Raw genomic sequence first — 19825 nt, 5'->3', positions numbered from 1 at the left:
GAGAGAATCCTTTAGCCCAGAGGAAAAAAAAGATTGGCTTCCAGTACATAGTGCAGAACTATTGAGTTGGTACTTGTGGGCAGAGCTATTATTGCCATGCAATTTATTTCTCTGTAGTGTCCTTCACGTCCTTGGATTGTAAAACACTATTAAGGAATGATGATGGTCTGTGTAAGGGCCAAAGAAAGTTCTAAAGGCAAGATCTTCTTTTCCTTGGAAATGGTGGGGACCTTTTTAAACAGTTGGGCCACATTGTCATCTCGTAGACAGATTGCTTCTGTGCTCCTGGATTCTGTTCCTGGAACACAATTCTGTCAAATTGTGATCAACCAAAGTCATAGAGAGAAATGGGACGCTTACCCAGAACTCCACAGTGGGCAGCACATGCAATTTTGTGTGACTCCAAGACTTAATCTGTTGAGGAAGTGTCCTGGGAGGAAGTGCAGTTGGAAATGAAATGTGAAGTTGGCTTTGAAGGGGGCCATCCAGGCAGGGAATAGGTGTGAGCATAGGTGTGGGTGACCATGTGCAGAGGGTGGTGAGGAGGTGGAGGAGACCAGAGGGTCCCTGGAGCAGAGAAACCAAGGACAAAGAGAGAGACATTGGACCAATTTGTAGAGTAAAAATGCCTGCAGAAGGCCTGTCTATATAAGAGAGGGAGGTACAAAGAGAAAGGGCATACTATTTATTGAGACCATAATGGACTTCATATACTAGATTATTAGCCTTCGGAACAGTCCTATAGGTGAACTTGGCACTTATTTAATAAAAGAAGACATGGAAGCTCAGAGACATCAGTAAGCCATTTAAGAGAACAGCATCCCCACGTCTCTGGTCCCAAGGCACATGTTGTTCCTAGCACATCATTAGCTCCCGAGTCTACGTCAGGAGACCTGGATTTGAATCCTTCTCTGGCTCTTACTAGTTAGATAAGTTAAATCACTGAACTTCCATGTCCTTGCTTGTAGGATAGGGAGGGTAAAACCTGCCTTACTGTCCTGAGATGAGGTAAACATGGGCGTAGGATGGTGTCTGGCACGTGGCAAGTACTTAATTCTGGCATGTAGTCTCAGAATCTTCTACATGGAAAACTAAGCACACTAATGGGCCCTGTGAATGCGGGATTTTTCTAGGCCTTTGGTGACCCCCAATGAGGATGACAATGGTGCCCCTCACATGCATTCATTGAGCTCACAGTGCTACACAAGCATGAATGCCCACAGCTGTGCGAACGCACGCACACTGCGCACACCTTTCTCCAGCCTGTTTTCTCTTTGATCACCTTCAGCTCTGGAATGCCCAGAGAACAGCCATTTCGAGGAGTGCATGACCTGTACAGAAACCTGTGAGACGCTGGCCCTGGGCCCCATCTGTGTAGATAGCTGCTCGGAGGGATGTCAGTGTGACGAGGGCTATGCCCTGCTGGGCAGCCAGTGCGTGACCCGGAGCGAGTGCGGCTGCAACTTCGAGGGGCACCAATTTGCCACCAATGAGACCTTCTGGGTGGACCAGGACTGCCAGATCTTCTGTTACTGCAATGGCACAGACAACAGTGTCCACTGTGAGACCATCCCCTGCAAGGATGACGAGTACTGCATGGAGGAGGGCAGCCTGTACTCCTGCCAGCCACGCACCGACGCCTCCTGCATCGTCTCGGGCTACGGCCACTACCTTACCTTTGATGGCTACCCCTTTGACTTCCAAACTAGCTGTCCACTCATCCTGTGCACTACAGGAAGCCGGCCGAGCTCAGACCCTTTCCCCAAGTTCATCGTGACAGCCAAGAACGAGGACCGGGACCCATCACTGGCCCTGTGGGTCAAGCAGGTGGATGTGACTGTGTTTGGCTACAGCATCGTGATTCACCGGGCCTACAAGCACACCGTGTTGGTGAGTAGTCACAGGCTGATCTTGAGGAGGGAATCGTGGGTACATGAGGACAGAGGTCCTGGGTTGACTAGCCAGGCTGCAGCTGAATCGGGCTGGTCTAGCATCCAAAGAAAATCATAGTGTACTGGGGCAGGCCGACTTTGGAGAATTTCTGTCACTATCTTACAGACTAGGAAACTGAGGCTCAGGGTGAAGAAAGAATTTGCCCAAGTCACAGACCTCAAATTGGTAGAAGTGCCAGCTTTAGAAATGTACCTTTCATATTATAGCAGGGTCTGTTGGAGAGAGCATTGGCCCAGATTGAAATCCCAGCTTGGTGACCTCTGTGCATCCTTGGGCACAGAGGATGCAGAACCTCCAGTTCTGTCATGGGTCTAAGAGGTTGCATGTCTCAGTGGCCTGTTGTCCTGATCTACCCTTTCCCTGTTTTGATCAGAATGGAACTTGTCTGCTCTGGCCTCTGCCATCTCTTCTAGTCTCCCCGTGGCTCCCATGACATCCCAGAGTTCAAGGGTCTTGCTCACATCTACAGCAATCTCTTTTCTCTGGGCTTCAGGACCCTCTTTCTTACCTTCTCAGCTTTTCCACCCAAGAGCCCCTGCCCACCCCCCTTGGTTGTGAAGACAGGGGCAGCAGGGCAGAGGTGGAGTTCTGAATGCCCCTTGGACTGCCCAGTGATGGCAGCCCAGGTGACAGGCCCAGCCCTTCCTTCTCCACTATCTTGTCTGAGCAGGATGTGAAATATGAACAAGCTGACCAGCAGCCTCTGCATGGGCATCTTGGAGGAGCTGATTTAGGGCGTTCACCTTCTTGACATTATCTTCATGGGTCTGTGTCATAACTCGTCTGTCTCCAAGGGGCTGCCTTTTTATCTTTACAATTCTCAGCTAAACTGAACTAAACTAACCACTCTAAGCTCAAGTTCTCTGAGCAGCTCTACTGTGTTTCCCCCCTGGGATTCACTCTACTTTCTCTGACAAAGAGGGGTCCCAGCTTCTTGAACTGTCATCCTTTACCTTCATTGCAAATAAGATGCCTGCTGGCATCTAAGGCGGCAGTCTTAGCCTGCCTTTTAGTCTTCACTTTCTTGGATATCAGGAACCTAAATCCCAGCTGCTTCCTCTATGCCTCTCCTAGCAGTTTAGTCCTGAATCCATTACTTCATTAATCTTCTTGTATTTTTTTGTGTGTGTCTAACTCCCTCAGTTCCAATCATGGGCTTGTTAAGGACAGGATCCACACCTCATTCATCTTTATGTTAGGTGCATGTCTAGTGCCCTGCACACAGCAACACTCAAAACACTTGTGAATAAATGAGGTGATAAAGTGACCCCTTTCCTCCAAGGTCCCTGTGAGTTTCCTTTTGCTGCTGGCCACGTCTTTGGCAAGCTGAGAGATTAAACGAGCCAATGAGGCTAGTTAGGAATGTATCAGAGGCTCTGCTTTTTTCTAGCAGATGTCTGCACAGTTGAAGCTGCCCATTATAATAACTTCCCTCTACTCCAGTTTCATTATAGTTTAAAACAAATAGATCAATCATTTTGTCCATGCAGCTGGCATCATATTTGTCCTTTCCCCCCTTTAGCCTCAGCTGACAGATCTCCACCCCTAGGTTTAGACATTTTCATGTAGTTACTTATCTCCTTGACATTCACCACCTTTGCACCTTTCTACCTTTTGGGGTTTTTTTCTTCTTCTTTTTTTAAATAAGATCTGTTCATAGGTCCTGTCCCACCTACTTTATTGGGAAGAGTCTTTCTGCTTTATGTTACATTCTCGGTATTTAGGTGGATGGACACCTGAGGCTGCACACCTTGTGTTCTGATCTCCTTTGCTCTGTGTCCATGTTGCCCTTTATTTTTAAGTACACGAGTCATTGGATTTAGGGCCCACTAAATCCACTGTCACCTCATCTTAATTACATCAACTAAGACCCTGTTTCCAAATAAGGTTACATCCATGGGTCCCAGGGATAAAAACCTCAAAATATCATTTGGGGGAACACAATTCCACCTACAACTGGAGGCGATTAGAGAGAAATGGGCATGCAGGAGGATCTGATAAAAGGGGTAAAGGGCCCTGCCAGGGCCCTTCATTTCAAGTCACCCAGAAGTCCTAAGTGCCCAAGCTGGGAACAGAGTAGCTGGCTCTCAAAGCCCTGGCAAGAAGACCAAGCTCAGGATGCACTGGCGGTTCTTTCCTTTGGGGGCCCCAGGGATGGATTTAGCATCTACTTTGAATTATTAATATGTTTGATGGGATCTGCTTATTCGATGATTTGCATTTGTTTTGCCCATGATGTTATTATTAGTCACCATCTCTCCCTGAGCCTGAAGAATAATGGCTGTCATGATGACAGTGTGAAATGAAATGCAGGACAGAACACACCCCAGAGCCCTCAGTCACTGCTGGCGCTCTCAGACATGCAGGGTGACATGGAAGTGATTCCTTGGGACAAGGATTCTTCTGTGACTCTGAGCTTTCTATGAATTAAGCATCTGCAAAGGACGAAGGAAAATCCACTCAGCCAAAAGAAGGTGGAGATAAACATGCTGTCTATAGACCAGGTGGGATGATGGGGAGAGCGGCAGGTGAGCCTGGGCAGGTGAGCCACCGCCGGGGGTGCTGCTCTCTCCTGTCCCAGGCCAGGACTGAACAGAGATGGCCTCTTTTCCAGACTCATGTCCAGGCCAATAGGGAAGTTTTAGGAGTCTTCAAAGCCTGAGTCCTTCTCACCAGTCTTGTCACCATCAGAGAAGAGTGAGGTGTTTGAGGGTCACTCTGACTTAGTTTAGTTTGACAATCTGGTATTGATGCCTGTTCTGTGTCAAGAGATGAAAGTTTCTTGAAAGATAGTATCAAACATGAAAATAGAAAAAATTAAAAAGTAAACAAGTCTTCTGTCCTAAGAGAGCTCAGAATCTGGGGGAGCGACAGACCTGTTAACAGTTAGTGTCAATGTAATGTGAAGTGCTGTAAAAATGTTTCAAAGGGCCACAATTGTGAGCAGAGGAGGGGTTGCCCCAGTCAGCCTGGGGCTTTCAGGGAGGGCATCTTGGCAGGGATGACCTAGATCTGAGCCCTGAAGGAGTATATCCTCCATGCTGAGAGTGACAGGAGGGTGTCCAGGGGAATATCCAGGTGGGAGGTAAAGCCTGGGTGTGACCACTGAAGAGGCTGTAGGAGGCCCGGGCTAGTTGTTTAGAGAGAAATGCTACAGAAACTCAAATGTGTGATCTTATTCCTGATACAGTCTATGGGTCCTGCATCTGTAGATTCAACCAACTTTGGGTTGGGAAAAAGTAGACAGACAGGTAGATACATATATAGATCTATAGATGTGTGTGTGTACACACAGACATGTATAAAATTGCATGGATACTGAACATGTATAGATTTTTGTGTCATTATCCCCAAGCAAAACAATATAACAACAATTTGCATAGCATTATATGGTATTATGTATCACAAGTCATCTAGAGATGATTTGAAGTATATAGGAGGATGTGTATAGGTTATGTGAAAATACTGTACTATAAGGGACTTGAGCATCCTCAGAGTCTGGTGTCCACAGAGGTCCTGAACCAACCCCCCATGGACATGGAGGGATGACTGTATTTAAATATCCCAAATGTTTCCCCACACTGATCCCTATGCCTTCCTTTCTTCCTCCTCCATCCATCAAGTCCTGTTGCCATGCCAACCTCCTCCTTTTCCTCTGATCTCCTCCCCCTCAGCTCCCTCTTTCCCTCCGTATCTCACTTCCAGAGAGATTCAAGGCAGTGGTGGCACAAAAGCGGTCTCATCCATGGGGTGTCAGAGACATAGAGATGTGGAGCCTGCCAGAGTGTCTTTCTCAAGTGCTCCTTGGCAGGGACAGAATTTGCAAGCCTTTTAGCTTTAGTGCCATTATTTTTGCCTCCCCAAGGTGTTGCCTCCCACGTGACACCAGGTAGCACAGAACACAGAATTCAGGGACCCTGTGGTGGCACACATCAGCCACCTTTGAGTGCACAGCTTTTGGATTTCTGCTCATGAGCCTCTAGTGCGGGTCAGAGTCTCTGCAGCCTTGGCTTCCCTAGGTGACCTGCAGAGCCTGTGTTCTGCATTTGCACAGGGCCACCTCCTTCTACCTCTAGGCCTCCTGGTTGAGGAAGCCGTGCTTACCAGCACCCTCTCCCTTCTCCTTCCCCTCCAGGAACCCTGGCTCTTGATGGCTCCCCACGGCATCCTCTGCCCTCCTCTCTTCCAGGCACAAAGATGGAGGCATCTCCTCTCCTCTTCACCCCTGCCTTCCCAAGGGCCAGGCCTTCTTTTGTCTTTAACATTTCCTTTTCTAAGAGGTCTTTCTCTTCAGCCCATGGACATACTTACTGTAAAGTAGACCCTCCTCCAGTTGTTCCCCAATCTCCCTCCTCCCTTCCCAGCCAGACTCCTCCATTGGTCATCTCTGCTTCTGGTCTTGGCTATTTGCTTCCAGAATCTGACTTACGGCTATATCATCAGATTCTCTTATTAACACCACAGGTAGTTTTTTCTTTCAAAAGACTTTTTTTCAGGCTTTATGTCATGGCCTCTTTGCCATGTGGGACACTGCATTTGAGGCCTTCCTCATCCTTTGGTATCTGATGTGGGCATCATCTTCTGCAGGCAACCTTGAACCACCGTTCCCCAGGCCAAGTCTGGTGCCTGTGCATCTGTTTGCCTCTATGCTTTTATCAGATGGTCTTACTATCTGTTTATATTCTTGTCTCTGCCACATGCCATTGAGCTCTTAGAAAAAGGGCCTATGCTTCATCCCAGCCTAGTACAGTGCCTGGCACTCAGTAGTGCCAACTAGATGAATGAATTCAACCTGGACACATTTTCATAAGAGAGGACAGAGTTGAGTTGTTTTGAAGGGTGAATAGTGCCTTGTGGAAGGGTGTGGAGGCAGGGCCTCCTTGCAGATATAGGGCCAGGCCCTAGAAGCAAGGCCTGAGATGGACAATTTTGGGAAATGGGGGAAGCACTGGGGAAAAGAGCCCGACACCCATGTACTCTGACCTGGAGACCTGGGTGGCCAGAAGCTCTGAGTGTGACCTGCACCCCAGGGTCAGTCCTCAGTGTGGTCAGTCATTGACCAAGGGCTACCCAGGGGGTGGAAGAGTTGGAATGGGTGCTCATTAGTTTATGAACAAAGTGGGTCCCATTGAGCCAAGGCCAGCTGAGTTTTGGGGAGCCCACAGTCAGAGTCTGGGAATGGGACCCCAGATAGGACATGGAAAGCATCAGTCCCACTTGAGGCAGAGGACTGGTGGGATGAGAAGACATAATTGGTCCTGTTAAGAAACTGCAAACTGTGAGTACAGCTGGTGTGGAGGACCAAGTGGGCTGGCTCTGAGAGGCAGGGCCCCCTGGAGAGCCCAGTGGGATGTGCTGAGCTCGTCAGACTTTTCATCATGACCTGCAGAGGGTTTCAAGTATTAGCTCAACAGCTTTCAATTGTCTTTTAAAGATGGCAGGTGTAGGTGAATGAAGGAGAGGGGCCAGCCCAGGACCAGGGAGGTAAGTTAGGGGGTGATTCCATCCGAAGGGTGAAAGATGATGGGCTTCTCAACTAAGGTAGGAGCTGTGTGGTTGTGAGGGGCTGGAAGAGAGACGCAGGAGGTCAGGGGAGGGACTTCTGGTCAGAAAGCACTGTTAAAACACCTGCTTCTCTCTCAAGGACACCCAGCTCTCCTGCTCTCTGTTGCCCTGGCTGCTGTGAGCATCTGGAAACCCCTATTTTCTGTCACGCTCTAACCCAGCCCAGGCTCTAGGATGTAGCTTATCATAATCAGAATATTTCAAAGGCACAACAGTTCTGGAGCTTAATGTTAAGGGATTTCCCTGTTGTCTGACTTTGGAAATATATGTGAGGAAACAGGTGTTAAGTGTCCCTTTCATGCGATGTATTGTGCTGTGGATCACCACGAAAGTCAAGAGGGGAAGGTGGTCATAAAGGTCAATAAAATGCAATCCCTGCCCTCAGGTTGCTCATAATCTTGCAGGTGAGACAGAAGCATATACAACCAACCATGATAGAAGGCAGATGGTGTTGTTTGTGTCCATGGCAGCACGCACAAGCTTGATCTTGGCCCCAAATAGAGAAGAATATAAGAAAATATAAATAACACGCTCTGCTTTCCCGGGCAAGGAAGTGATTAATTCTGATCATGGTCTTGGACTTCGAAAATCTTGCTTTACAGGAGAGGGGACACTGGAGCAGGGTCTGGAGGACGAGAGGGATGCTGACAGGTGAAGGGTGGCATGCCAGGCAGAGGGACCAGTGAGTCACCCCAGAGGATGAAGTCATCCTCCAAGAAAGAAAAAAAAATCACACAACTAAAGGAATTAATAAAGTGGGACTCGCTTAAAATAAATCCACAAAAGAGCTGGAAATAGAAACACAAAAGTCCTAGTTTTGGTATTTTAGTCTAAACTTTAATTGAATTCTTATTACCCTCTCATTACCTTGGAGAAAACAATTCGAACTCCTGGGGGAAAATAATGTTGTATAGACAGAAGGCACTGAAATAAATAGGTATATTAGTGTACAAAGGATAGACATTTAAGTCTGTTCATATCCTAATAATAATAGTTGACTGGCATCAACATGCAAAGATTGCATCCAACCTGCCCAAGCTCCCCTCTGGGACTTATCTTTCTAGAAATTGGAAGGGCTGAGGACTCTGGGCCAATTGTACTTCTCCCCTCTACCCTCCTTCTCTTACAGGTCAACAGTGAACGGCTCTATTTGCCCCTGAAGTTGGGACAAGGGAAGATAAATATCTTTTCCTTTGGTTTCCACGTGGTGGTGGAAACTGACTTTGGCCTGAAGGTTGTGTATGACTGGAAGACCTTCCTGTCCATCACGGTCCCTCGGAGCATGCAGAACAGTACCTATGGCTTGTGTGGCCGCTACAATGGCAACCCTGACGATGACCTGGAGATGCCCATGGGTCTGCTTGCACTGAGTGTCAGTGAGTTTGGGCAGAGCTGGGTGAAGAGGGACACCTTCTGCCAGGTGGGCTGTGGGGACCGCTGTCCATCCTGTACCAAGGTTGAAGGTTTCTCTAAGGTGCAACAACTGTGCAGCCTGATCCCCAACCAGAACGCTGGCTTTGCCAAGTGTCACAGCAAAGTCAATCCCACCTTCTTCTACAAGAACTGCCTGTTTGACTCCTGCATTGATGGGGGCGCGGTGCAGACCGCGTGCAGCTGGCTGCAGAACTACGCCAGTACTTGCCAGACTCAGGGGATTGCAGTGACCGGCTGGAGGAATTACACATCCTGCTGTGAGTTCTCCTCCTTATCTCTCCCTATAGTTTCTCCCTTTTCTTGATTGGTGAGGGAGGACAGTCTTCCAACTCCATAGAAGCCAAATGATCAAGTAAAGTGATTTAAGGATATGCACTTTGATATTGAGTTCATTATATGAAACAAAATATGTAACCTCCATTTTCTTATCTGTAAAATGGGGTTGATACCTCTTATTCAGTGAGTTACCCTGGAGGATGAAATACAATCAGACATATAAAGCACTATGTGTGGCATTCGGATTCAGCAAGTGCACAATAAAATGCTAACCAGACACTAGTGGGGAGAGAGCTAGTTAATTCATTCTTCCATTCTAGAACTTCATGGGTCCACCATGGCATTGATCATTTATATGCTTTCTGTAAGTGCATCATTCTATTTGATTCATAGATATCACAGTCCAGTCTTTGTGCTTATGAAATATAGCAGAATATTAAAAGCATTAGAGTTCCTGGATTCTAGCCTTGACTCTGTCCTTAAGGGTCTGTGTGACCTTGGAGCAATTTACTTTCCATCCCTTGTGCTCAGTTTCCCCCTCCAAAGAGCAGTGTTAATGCTGCCTGTATCACTTATGCTACAGAAACGTCAGGAGGATCAAATTAGGTAATTGGAACACTAGCACGTGCAATGCATGCTGAGTGGCATTATTATATTAATGGCTTGCTCTGGGCCAAGCCCAGTGCTAAACGCTCTGTCCACATTATCTCATTTATTCTTCTCAATAACCCAATTAGGCAAGGAGAAATTGAGACTCAGAGGAGTTAAGTAACTTGCCTAAGATCATAAAATTCCAGTGGCAAAGTTGGCATTTGAACTTCTAACCCCAAAGCCCATACACTATTCTAGTGGACTATGGACTGGGATATTTGCTTGCATTTAGCATGTGCAAATAGAAAAAGGTTGGGAGGGGAAACTACCGTTGGTCTTTGACTAACGTGCCGTAGTTTATTTTCCCATCTCAGTCTCATTAAGTACTGCAAATTTCTTTTAGAAGATCTGACTGTATAAAAAGGCTATATAAATTGATTCTGAATGCCTAGAGCTCTAAGTAAGGGATACAGCAGGGTTCCCTGAGAATCGACTCCCATTTTCATCCTGTAAAAGGAAGATTTGGATGAAGAACCAGAAATGGAATTGTGGTTTAATGTTCACACACTTTACATTCCACATGCAGTCCCTGAGAGAGAGGGTGAAGAGGGGAGAGGGACAGAAAAGGTGCCAATACCATTTTATCCAGGCTCAGTCTCTGAGCCAGGGAGGTAGGGACATGGTGCCACTAGGGGTGACTTTCCAGATGAATTGGTCTATGGTGTTTTCAATACAATAAATCTGCCTATGAAAAAGTCAAGGTCTGGATAAACCCTAGAGCTATGTGGGTGTCACTTATAGGTTGGGAGAGCTTGGCTTCCTCTAAATCAGAAAACCACACTCTGGACCCAGAGGCCTTAACATGGTTCAGGATCAGTAAACCAGTTTGGAAGGTGAGACTTCCTCTCCCCTTGAGAAGGGAAACCTCTTCACCCAAGGTTTCCTCTTGAAAACCTACTACAGGGAGCTCCCCTTACCTGTTGCCATGGCTGGTGGCTGTAGAGTGGCTGGTATTAGGGGGCCACCATCCAAAACCTGTCAATTCTAATCAACAGGGAAAGGCACTGGGGGATAATACCAGGAACACTCACCTCAACTGGTGGTCTCAATTTTTGTCACTCATGGGAAAGAAAAGGAATTGAGTTAGCAAGCCCTATAACCTTCTTTCCAAGGAAGAAGTTCATCCTACCCCACTGGGCTTGGCTAAGGATAAAGGATATGAAGACAATTTTCTTGTCCTCCAGTCCCCTCTACAAGTAACTCTGTCCTCTCCTCTCCTTAAAGTTCTGCCCAGACATTGGTCACCTTGTTTTTATGGCTAAACTTGTCATGGGGAGCTCCACCTATGGCACTCAGAGCTGAGTCTGCCCCACCTCCATCTGAGTCTTGGGTCCCATCCAAGAGCAGCTGCCTCCAGGACATCCCAGGCTGACACATCAGAGCCACCAGGTGATAAAGAACAGTTCCCATTGCAAGGGTTTAGACCTTCCTTTGCTTCAGCATTTCAGGACAAGGGCAAAGATCCAAAAGACAGAGCACCAGAAGATATGGTGGTAATGAAGGGCAGGAAAATTTTTAAAAAGTTATAATAAATACTTGGAAGACAGTATGTGGGAAGCTGGGGAATAAGGCACAGCTGGAGGTCACTTAGTCTTCCGTTTTGAATTCCAGAAGCAGGGAAAATCTGCAAGTGATTGAGTACGACCTCATCTATTCAACAGAAAAGCTGGCCTGAGCATGGTCATTTGTAACTCTCTCTGTGGTGACTTTGACCTCTGAGAAGTGAGAGTAGGACTGACCTCCATCCCTCTCATCTACTAAAATTAATCCAATTCAATACTCACTGAGATATGAGAAATGGTGCTTTCAGAAGAAAAGGGGTTAAGTCAGATGGCCTTTTTAAACTTGTGCTTTATTGGTAACAAGGTAAAATGCCTGTGTTTTTCAAAGATATTGGCTGTTCGTATCAATAGGATAATTTATTACTCAATTATCTTATTTGTAAATGCATTGGAAAAACCTCTCCACCCAAGTTGAACAAATGGGCTGAGGGAGAAGGGGAGGTAAATTATCTTAATTACCAACCCCTTCTTAAAATTCCTTCAGCTGAGTATCATTCTCCCAGCCCCTTAATGTGGAACTTAGAGCAGTGGATGGTGAGAATACAGTAACAGAAGTAAGTGATAACTAGTAACTGAATCCCGCCTTAGCTCTTGCTGTGGGCTTTTCTGGGTGGGCTGTGTGGACTTGTTTCAGTAGGCACTAGTGACAGTCCCATTCTCTCCAGGAGGAAACTAAGAAATAGAGCAGCTTTCCCAAGGAAGGGAGCTCAGGTATGTGGAAAAGTGTCTCCAGAGACAGTGTTCTCCTCAGAGATGTGACCCCAAGGAGACTCAGCACCTGATGTATTATGGGAAGCCATCAGTCAAGGTCAACTATCATTATCATTTCCCTTTTATCAGAGGGAGTTTATGCTATTTCAGGGTCCTGAGTCCAAAGTCCTATAGTTAGGAATTTTATTACTTATTTCTCTGCATATCCAATAAAATTTAATTGAACTCTTTTCTTAAAAAGTAATTCCTGCTCTGACTACTATAACTAGTACTACCATGGATATCAGAAGCTATCATTAAAGTACCGCACTTTGTCACTCATGGGAAGGAAGAGCAAAGTCTGGATAGCATCACAAATTGTATCTCATTTTATCTGAACTGTTACCTGATGAGAGAAACATTTCATCCCCATTTTACAGATGAGAAAAACAAAGGTTCAGAGAGGGAGAGGAACCTGACCACAGTGACCCTCCTAGTTATTGTTAGAGCCAGGGCTGAAAACCAAATCAGTCTAATACCAAAGCCCTTGTCCATTCTGTTGTGTATTATTGCTTTCAGTGGATCCATTCATCCTGCTGTCTCAGGGCACAGATGCTAAAAGGATCTCCTGGCCACAACGAAAGTCACAGTCTTGACCACAGTAAAAATCCAGGTGCAGAGCCAGGTGTCACTTCTCAGCTCTCTAGACTGCATTCAGGGGGAGAAAGAAGCAGCAAATCAGTATAAGGAATTTGAAAGTTTGTTTTTGAGAATCGAATGTAATTGCCCACCTGCCATATTCTCAGCATTGTTTTGGATGCCATGGAAGAATCCAAAGCATAAGACTTGGAGTTTGTAGACTAGTTGAAGAAATAGGACTCATTTGAAGCACTTGAAAGAACAACGAACTTCTTCCCAGATATTAACTCATATTGTAGAACTTCAAACACTGTTAATACTGGCTCATGAACAAGTTAAACCAAATATGTTAGTGATAAAAATAAAACAAGTTAATATTGGCACATGAATGAAAGGTCAATCAGTGAAAATATGAGACTGTCCAGAAATAACCCTGAACACTAAATAGAAATTAGTATATGGTAAAGCTGGCATTGTAGATCACTGGAGGAAAAAATATATCATTTAATAAATAGTAAAGGGACGAAAGGCAAATTAGCTGGGAATAAAATAGCTAAATCCCTTCTTCTCTCCTCACTGCAAAATCAAGTCCAGACAGAAGAAAGATTAAATTAAAAAATTGAATTATAAAAGTACTGGTAAAAAACTAAGGAGTTTTGTTATTTTTTAGTAATCTTGTAGTAAAGAGGGCTTTCCTAAGCAAAACACTCTAAAGTTGTAAAGGAAAACCCGATAAATTTAACAGTATTAAAATTTCATATCTCTTCATAGCAAAAACATAATCAAAAACTGAAACAAGTACAAAAATTTTTAAAGGAAGCAAAGTGAAAGACAAGTGATAAATGTTTTATAACACATATGACACATAAAAGCCTCTTTTTAATTTATAAAAAGCTTTTACAATTTAATAAGAAATTTTAACCACACAACATGTGCAAAGAATATGAAAAGGCAATTCACACACAAAAAAACTATACAAACGGATTAAAAACAAATGAAAAGATGATCTACTTCACAAAGAAATGCAAACTAACTGCAGATACAGCATTTTTAACTATTCCTATTTCTAGGAATCAGAAAAGATGGTGCGAAGCAGTCAGTGAGAATAGAGATTAAATCTATTGGCACAGCCCCTTTAGAAGGCAGCTCAGTGGCATCTGTCAAAAATGTAAGGGGTCAGACATGTAATTCAGTGGTAGAGCTGTTGTCTCTAGCATGCATAAGGCCCTGGGTTCATGCCCAGCACTGAAACAAATAAATAAATGTGCATACCCTTTGACTCAGAAATTCCGCTTTTAGGAACTTATTCTACAGACTCAGGAGGACAAAAATATATGTACAGCAATATTCACTGCCACATCATCATAAATGCATAAAATATACACACCATACAGTGGAGCAAAAACAATAATTCGAGACTAAATGGAAGAAAATTGCCATGAAAAAGCAATGAACAGAAAGATTTGTAGATTGTGTTCCTGTTTATGTAAAATAATAGTAGGTACAAGATGCACATACATGCTTGTATATGCATAGAAAATTTCTGGAAGAATTGATTATAATTGTTATTAAAATTTTCCTTATGCATTGATATGGTTTGCATTTTCTATTATGTGCAGATAGTATCTTTTGAACTAAAAATACTTTTTAAAATGTACAATATATTGCAGTAGTGGTCATATGAATCTATGCTTGTGTTAGAATTCAAAGAATTATATGCATTCCAAAAGAACATTTTACTACTAGATAAAATAAACCCCCAAAACATATTGTATATTGTTGTTTAGGATAGAAGTTAAAAATTGTAATTGTAGTGGTGCCTTTAGTATATATTGATTAAGATAATAGCTTTTCCAAAACTTTTAAGCAAACTTACCCTTAATGATTGACTAATGCTTACTGAACACTTCTGTGCCCAGCACTGGCCAAGCATACAAACTCATTTAATCCATTACACCCGCCATGAGGTAGGTGCTGTTGGAATCTGCATTTTATAGAAGAGGAAGCTGAGGCTCAAAGAGGTGAAATAACTCTCCTGGGTCACTTGTCAGAGCCCACATTCCTCACCAGGACCCTACCTGTCTTCCTTAAATGCATCTAGATGCCCTTGAAAAATGGTAGAAATGGCTGTGCGCAGTGGCACACACCTATAATCCCAGCAGCTCAGGAGGCTGAGGCAGGAGGATTGTGAGTTCAAAGCCAACTTCAGCAAAAGCCAGGTACTAAGCAACTCAGTGAGACCCTGTCTCTAAATAAAATACAAAATAGGGCTTGGGATGTGGCTCAGTGGTCGAGTGCCCCTGAGTTCAATACCTGGTAGCCCCCCACAAAAAAATGGTAGAAATGCGAGCACACACACACACACACACACACCACTGCACATTTGCCTTCTCAGTGATCATGGGGCCCAGCTGTCTATGGTTGAAAAACCACTGGTTTGCCAAAACAGTCCTGTAGAAGTTTTGAGGTAAAGACAAAAGTGAATTGACACTGGTACAGAAGTGAGTTCTATGGATGAGAATCCCAACCGGAATTTGAAGAATGGGGAATTTGAATAGGCTGAGAGAACAAAGAGGGGCGTGAAAGAAAGATCAATGTGAGTGGGCCTAATGCTGGAATGGTGAGGAAACATCCCTAACCAAAGTGAAGGTCCATGTTGGGAGGTGAGTTTAAGGAGATAGGTAATAAAGATCTCAAAAAAAAAAAAAAAAAGGGAGAGAATTGAACAACAGCAGGGGAGGTAGAGAGGGAAGATGGGAGGGGAGGGGAGGGGAGGGGGGATAGTAGGGGATAGGAAAGGTAGCAGAATACAACAGTCACTAATATGGCATTATGTAAAAATGCGAATATGTAACAGATGTGATTCTGCAATCTGTATTTGGGGTGAAAATGGGAGTTCAAAGCACAATTTGAGTCTAATGTATGAAAGATGATATATCATGAACTATGTAATGCGATAAATAATCAATTAAAAAATAAATAAATAAATAAATAAATAAATAAAAAAAAAAAAAAAAAAAAAAAAAAACCAAGGGTGAGGAGGCTCGGCACCCTCTGTCTGTCTGCAGGTTGACCCATTATTTAATCAATAACGAGCCAGATGGAGGCGGTCCATAAGCAGAGGGTAACAAGGAGGAACAGTGGCAGGCCTCACACCTCCTCTCTCACCTCTCGCCTGCATCTTCCTGAGCGATTGCTGCGAGAAAGCCATTTACAGTGCTGCGTAACTGCGCGAGTCTTGACTTGTCTCTTCTGTTCCAGCGGTCACCTGCCCTCCCAACAGCCATTACGAGAGCTGCGTGAGTGTGTGCCAGCCCCGCTGTGCCGCCATCCGCCTAAAGAGCGACTGCAACCACTACTGCGTGGAGGGCTGTCAGTGCGACCCAGGCTACGTCCTCAACGGCAAGAGCTGCATCCTGCCGCACAACTGCGGCTGCTACTCAGACGGCAAATACTACGAGGTATGGGAGCCAGCCGGCCGTTTCCTCCCTGCCCATCATCAGACTCCTCTCCAACTCCAAGAGGGTGGTCAGAATTACCAGGTCTTCCCCCTCCATGATGAAAACCGTAGTGCTGATTGTCAGGAAGGTGGGAGAGGGCGAAGAGGCTAAGGACCCTTCGGAGGAAGCTCTAGCGCCTTGCCAGATCCAGAAGAGCAGAGCCTGTGCCCCTCACCCTCTTCTCCTTCCTCTCAGGCCTTTCTCTGGAGCTTGGGCCCTTCTCCTTTCCCCTCCTGTAAATCTCGGTTTGCAAGCTTCTGACATGGCTCTAGTTTGGAAATATGGTGGCTGTGAATCTGACATTTGTAGCTGTCTTAGCTAAGGGTATTTTTAACTGGAAAATACAGTGCTTGAAGCTGGGAGGAGTGGCCTTCCCTCTCTGACTATTGAAACTTCCCCACAAGTGCCATTTGTCATTCTGATATCATCCCCAGGGAGTTAGGGCTGCTTATTGACACACCCTCTCTGCTTCTCTCCCTATGGGAGCTTAAGCACAGAGCTTAGCCCTTTTATCACTGTTTCCCAACAAAACCTATTCGCTCACTAAGTCATTTTACTTTTTAGACTTTGTAATCAAACTCCGCTCCTTCCTTTCTTTCCTTCTTTTTGTGCTGGGGATTGAACCCAGGGCTTTCTGCCTGCTAGTCAAGCTATACCCCCAGCCCTGTAATCTTTCTTACTGTGCCATAACACTAAGCTAGAAAAGGCCCTGCTACAGGTCTTCCATTCACGGTTCTAACCCCTTTTCTGTTTAAGAGACATCAACACTTAGGTGGGTGAGTAGACAGTTAACAAACACAAATACTAAGAGTCTGTGTTTGCAGACCTCGATGCTGATGATATTGTGAGACATGAAATTGTGTGATCCCTGCCTTAAGGAACTTAAAAAATAGATTCAGGAGAGGGAAAAAAATGTGCTTTAAAGAATAAAAGAAGAATTACAAAATAACATATCATTAAGTGAAAAAGAATACCCCACTGAATGAATCAATTTTAAATGAAGGAGTATAGTAGCCTTTAAAAGAAATCTAATTGAAACGTTTGAATTGGAAATCAACTAAGCAAAAAATAAATGATGTCTTCTTTTTGTAAAGATGGATTGACTTGTTCAAGGACAACTAAGTTGTCTTTGGGAATAAATAAGAGATTAGAGATGTCCACATTATCTTCAGACATCACCTTCAATTTCACTGTCATTGGAAAAGATATTTTAATTCTATGTTATAAAAAAGAGAAGTAGAGTAAAACAGTAGAACTAATCAAAGAGGACTTCTTGGGGGAGGTATTGAACTCCCCCACATGTGTCCTTTGTCACTCTGATATTGTCCCCAGAGTGTTTGGGCTGCTTATTGCCATACCCGCTGTGCTTCTCTCTATTGGGGTATTGAAGTTAGCTCTTAGAAATATTTGAAAAGAAGAGGCAAAACATGGAGGAGAAAATAATAAGGTCAGTATTCTCATAATCTGGGAGAAAAAATAATCAGGCTCAAAACCCAAAGAACATTCCTCTATTTTTTGTCTCTTAGCCAAAAGGCATCTATCAACTGTGTCATGCACCCCTCTGCAGGTATCCTGCATATTGGTGTGGCATATGGGAATGAGACCTGGGTTTGATCCTAGCCATACCACTCCTGGAAGTGTGACATTGAACCAACTTGCATTTCTCTGAGCTTCTGTTTTGCTATGAATGAAACGTGGCTAAAAATACCAACTCCATGGGGTCCTTGTATAAGTGACCTAAGCCAGGTGCCCAGCTTAGTACCTGTCCCCTAGTCATTCAGTAATTGGTAGCTGCTTTTATTGTTGTTGTTGTTCTCTTGAGAAACATTTCATGAATAAAAGTCCAGGCATGTTAATGAAACGATGCATATAAAAGCCCTTGGAACTCTCAAGAAAGGCACAGAACAGCTCTGGGCAGCCATTAGTACTATAAACATTATTATCTGGCTTTCATCAGAAAGTCAGTGGGTTTTGACAACAGCTTCTATCTGGGAAGCAGCAAACTCACAGAATAAACAATCCACATCCACTTGCCACAGTTCAAACAAGCTTGGGGGCTTGTTTATACAGCAGATTTCTTTGGAAATAAAGAGAGACATCTAGCCATTTGCATGTAGGGTAATCACCAGCTGTGGCTGTCATGTCTAATTAAGGTAAAGAAAGCGGCATGGGGCCAGCCACTTTCCTGAGATGTTAGTTTCATGATCAAGTCCTCCTGTGGATGAGTTATTTATCCTTGACCACATATCCACATAGATTAGGTTGTTTTCTCTCTCTACCAATGTAATGTCTGAGTTTTTATCAGAGAGAGGCCAGACTAACCACTCAATTATTCCATAAATCTGATAAGAGAAATGAAATCAATATGTGAGTCTGCTGGCACCCAGAATATGTTATGGATCTCAAGAAGAGAAGACTCAGTTCCAGGAACTACCTAACTTTGAGGATGAAAGAATTGGCAAAGGCACGTTGCAGTGAACTGGACTGGAAGATTTCACCCTCTGCCTGTTTATTCTTGAAAAAGAGTCACAGTTATAGTTGATATGAGGTTTTGATAAGTCTGTAAGTTAAAGCAGAAAACAGTGAGCAGGCCTTTTTATCCCATTAAAATATCGTTTCTGGATAGGACTGTGTTGATAAATTGATACTGATTGAGCATCTCTAATGTAAAAATCTGAAATCCAAAATGTTCCAAAATACAAAACTTTCTGAGTGGTGACATGATGCTATGAGTAAAAAAGTCCACTCCATGGAACTTTATCTCATGCACAAAAATTATTTAAAATATTGTATTCAATTACCTTCAGGCTATGAGTAGAAGGTATATGTGAAATAAATGAATTTTGTGTTTAGACTTGGATCCTATATCCAAAATATCTTGTAACATATATACAAATATTTCAAAATTTGGGGAAAACAATCCCAAATTGAAATCCCTTCTGATCTCGAGCATTTTAAATACGGGATACTCCACCTGAGGGCCCACATCTTAATGTCTTAGTCTGTTTATCAAGACCATACCCCAGTTGGACTGTCAAAATGGTTTTCCAACAGTTCCCTGGAATTCTTAGTACAGAGCAAGTACAAAATCAAGAATACAAGCTTTACCTGGTAGAATCATGCAGATGTTCCCCATTTGGGGAAGAATAGAAAACAATAGCTGCCTCCAATTGAGGATATCCGGTGTTGTATGTATCTTAATAACTTTATATATAGTTCCTTCATCATCTGAAGGAGGATAAGTGGTTTTTCTTTTGTGATATGAACAACAGCTACTCTATGCCAGGAAATATGCTTTCCACGTTTTGCTTAATTTTCCCTTACAATTACTTGCAAGACATGATTATGATCTCCAATTTAGAGATGAACACACTGACTCTGCGAGGTTAGTAACGTTCAAGATAGCACATGTAGTTACAGGGCTGGGACTGACATCCAAGTTGTCTAATCCCAAATTTTCCTTTCATGAAACCTAGCTGTTCACTAGATCTTTCACATTCAAGATCCAGAGAAATGGAGGCACTGGCAACAAGAGCAAATTAGAAGTAGACTAGA

At 44.0% G+C, this 19825-nt stretch overlaps 1 protein-coding gene across 2 annotated transcripts in view; it reads left to right on the top strand.

Moving 5' to 3' along the window:
* The window catches only part of TECTA (tectorin alpha), a gene marked incomplete at its 5' end in the record, with an annotated part of 67399 nt that overhangs the window by 30202 nt on the left and 17372 nt on the right, over nt 1-19825 (top strand). For both annotated transcript variants that reach the window (XM_081280140.1, XM_081280139.1), the window contains 3 exons: nt 1289-1890; nt 8648-9209; nt 16032-16231. In XM_081280140.1, the coding sequence (XP_081136266.1) occupies nt 1289-1890; nt 8648-9209; nt 16032-16231 (1364 nt within the window). The remainder of the gene's footprint in view (nt 1-1288; nt 1891-8647; nt 9210-16031; nt 16232-19825) is intronic.

The sequence above is a fragment of the Spermophilus citellus genome (genome assembly GCF_964194105.1).
Source record: "Spermophilus citellus genome assembly, chromosome: 2".
Classification (NCBI taxonomy): domain Eukaryota; kingdom Metazoa; phylum Chordata; class Mammalia; order Rodentia; family Sciuridae; genus Spermophilus; species Spermophilus citellus.
Note: the sequence above shows the minus strand (reverse complement) of the source record. Positions and strands in the feature narration are given on the sequence as shown.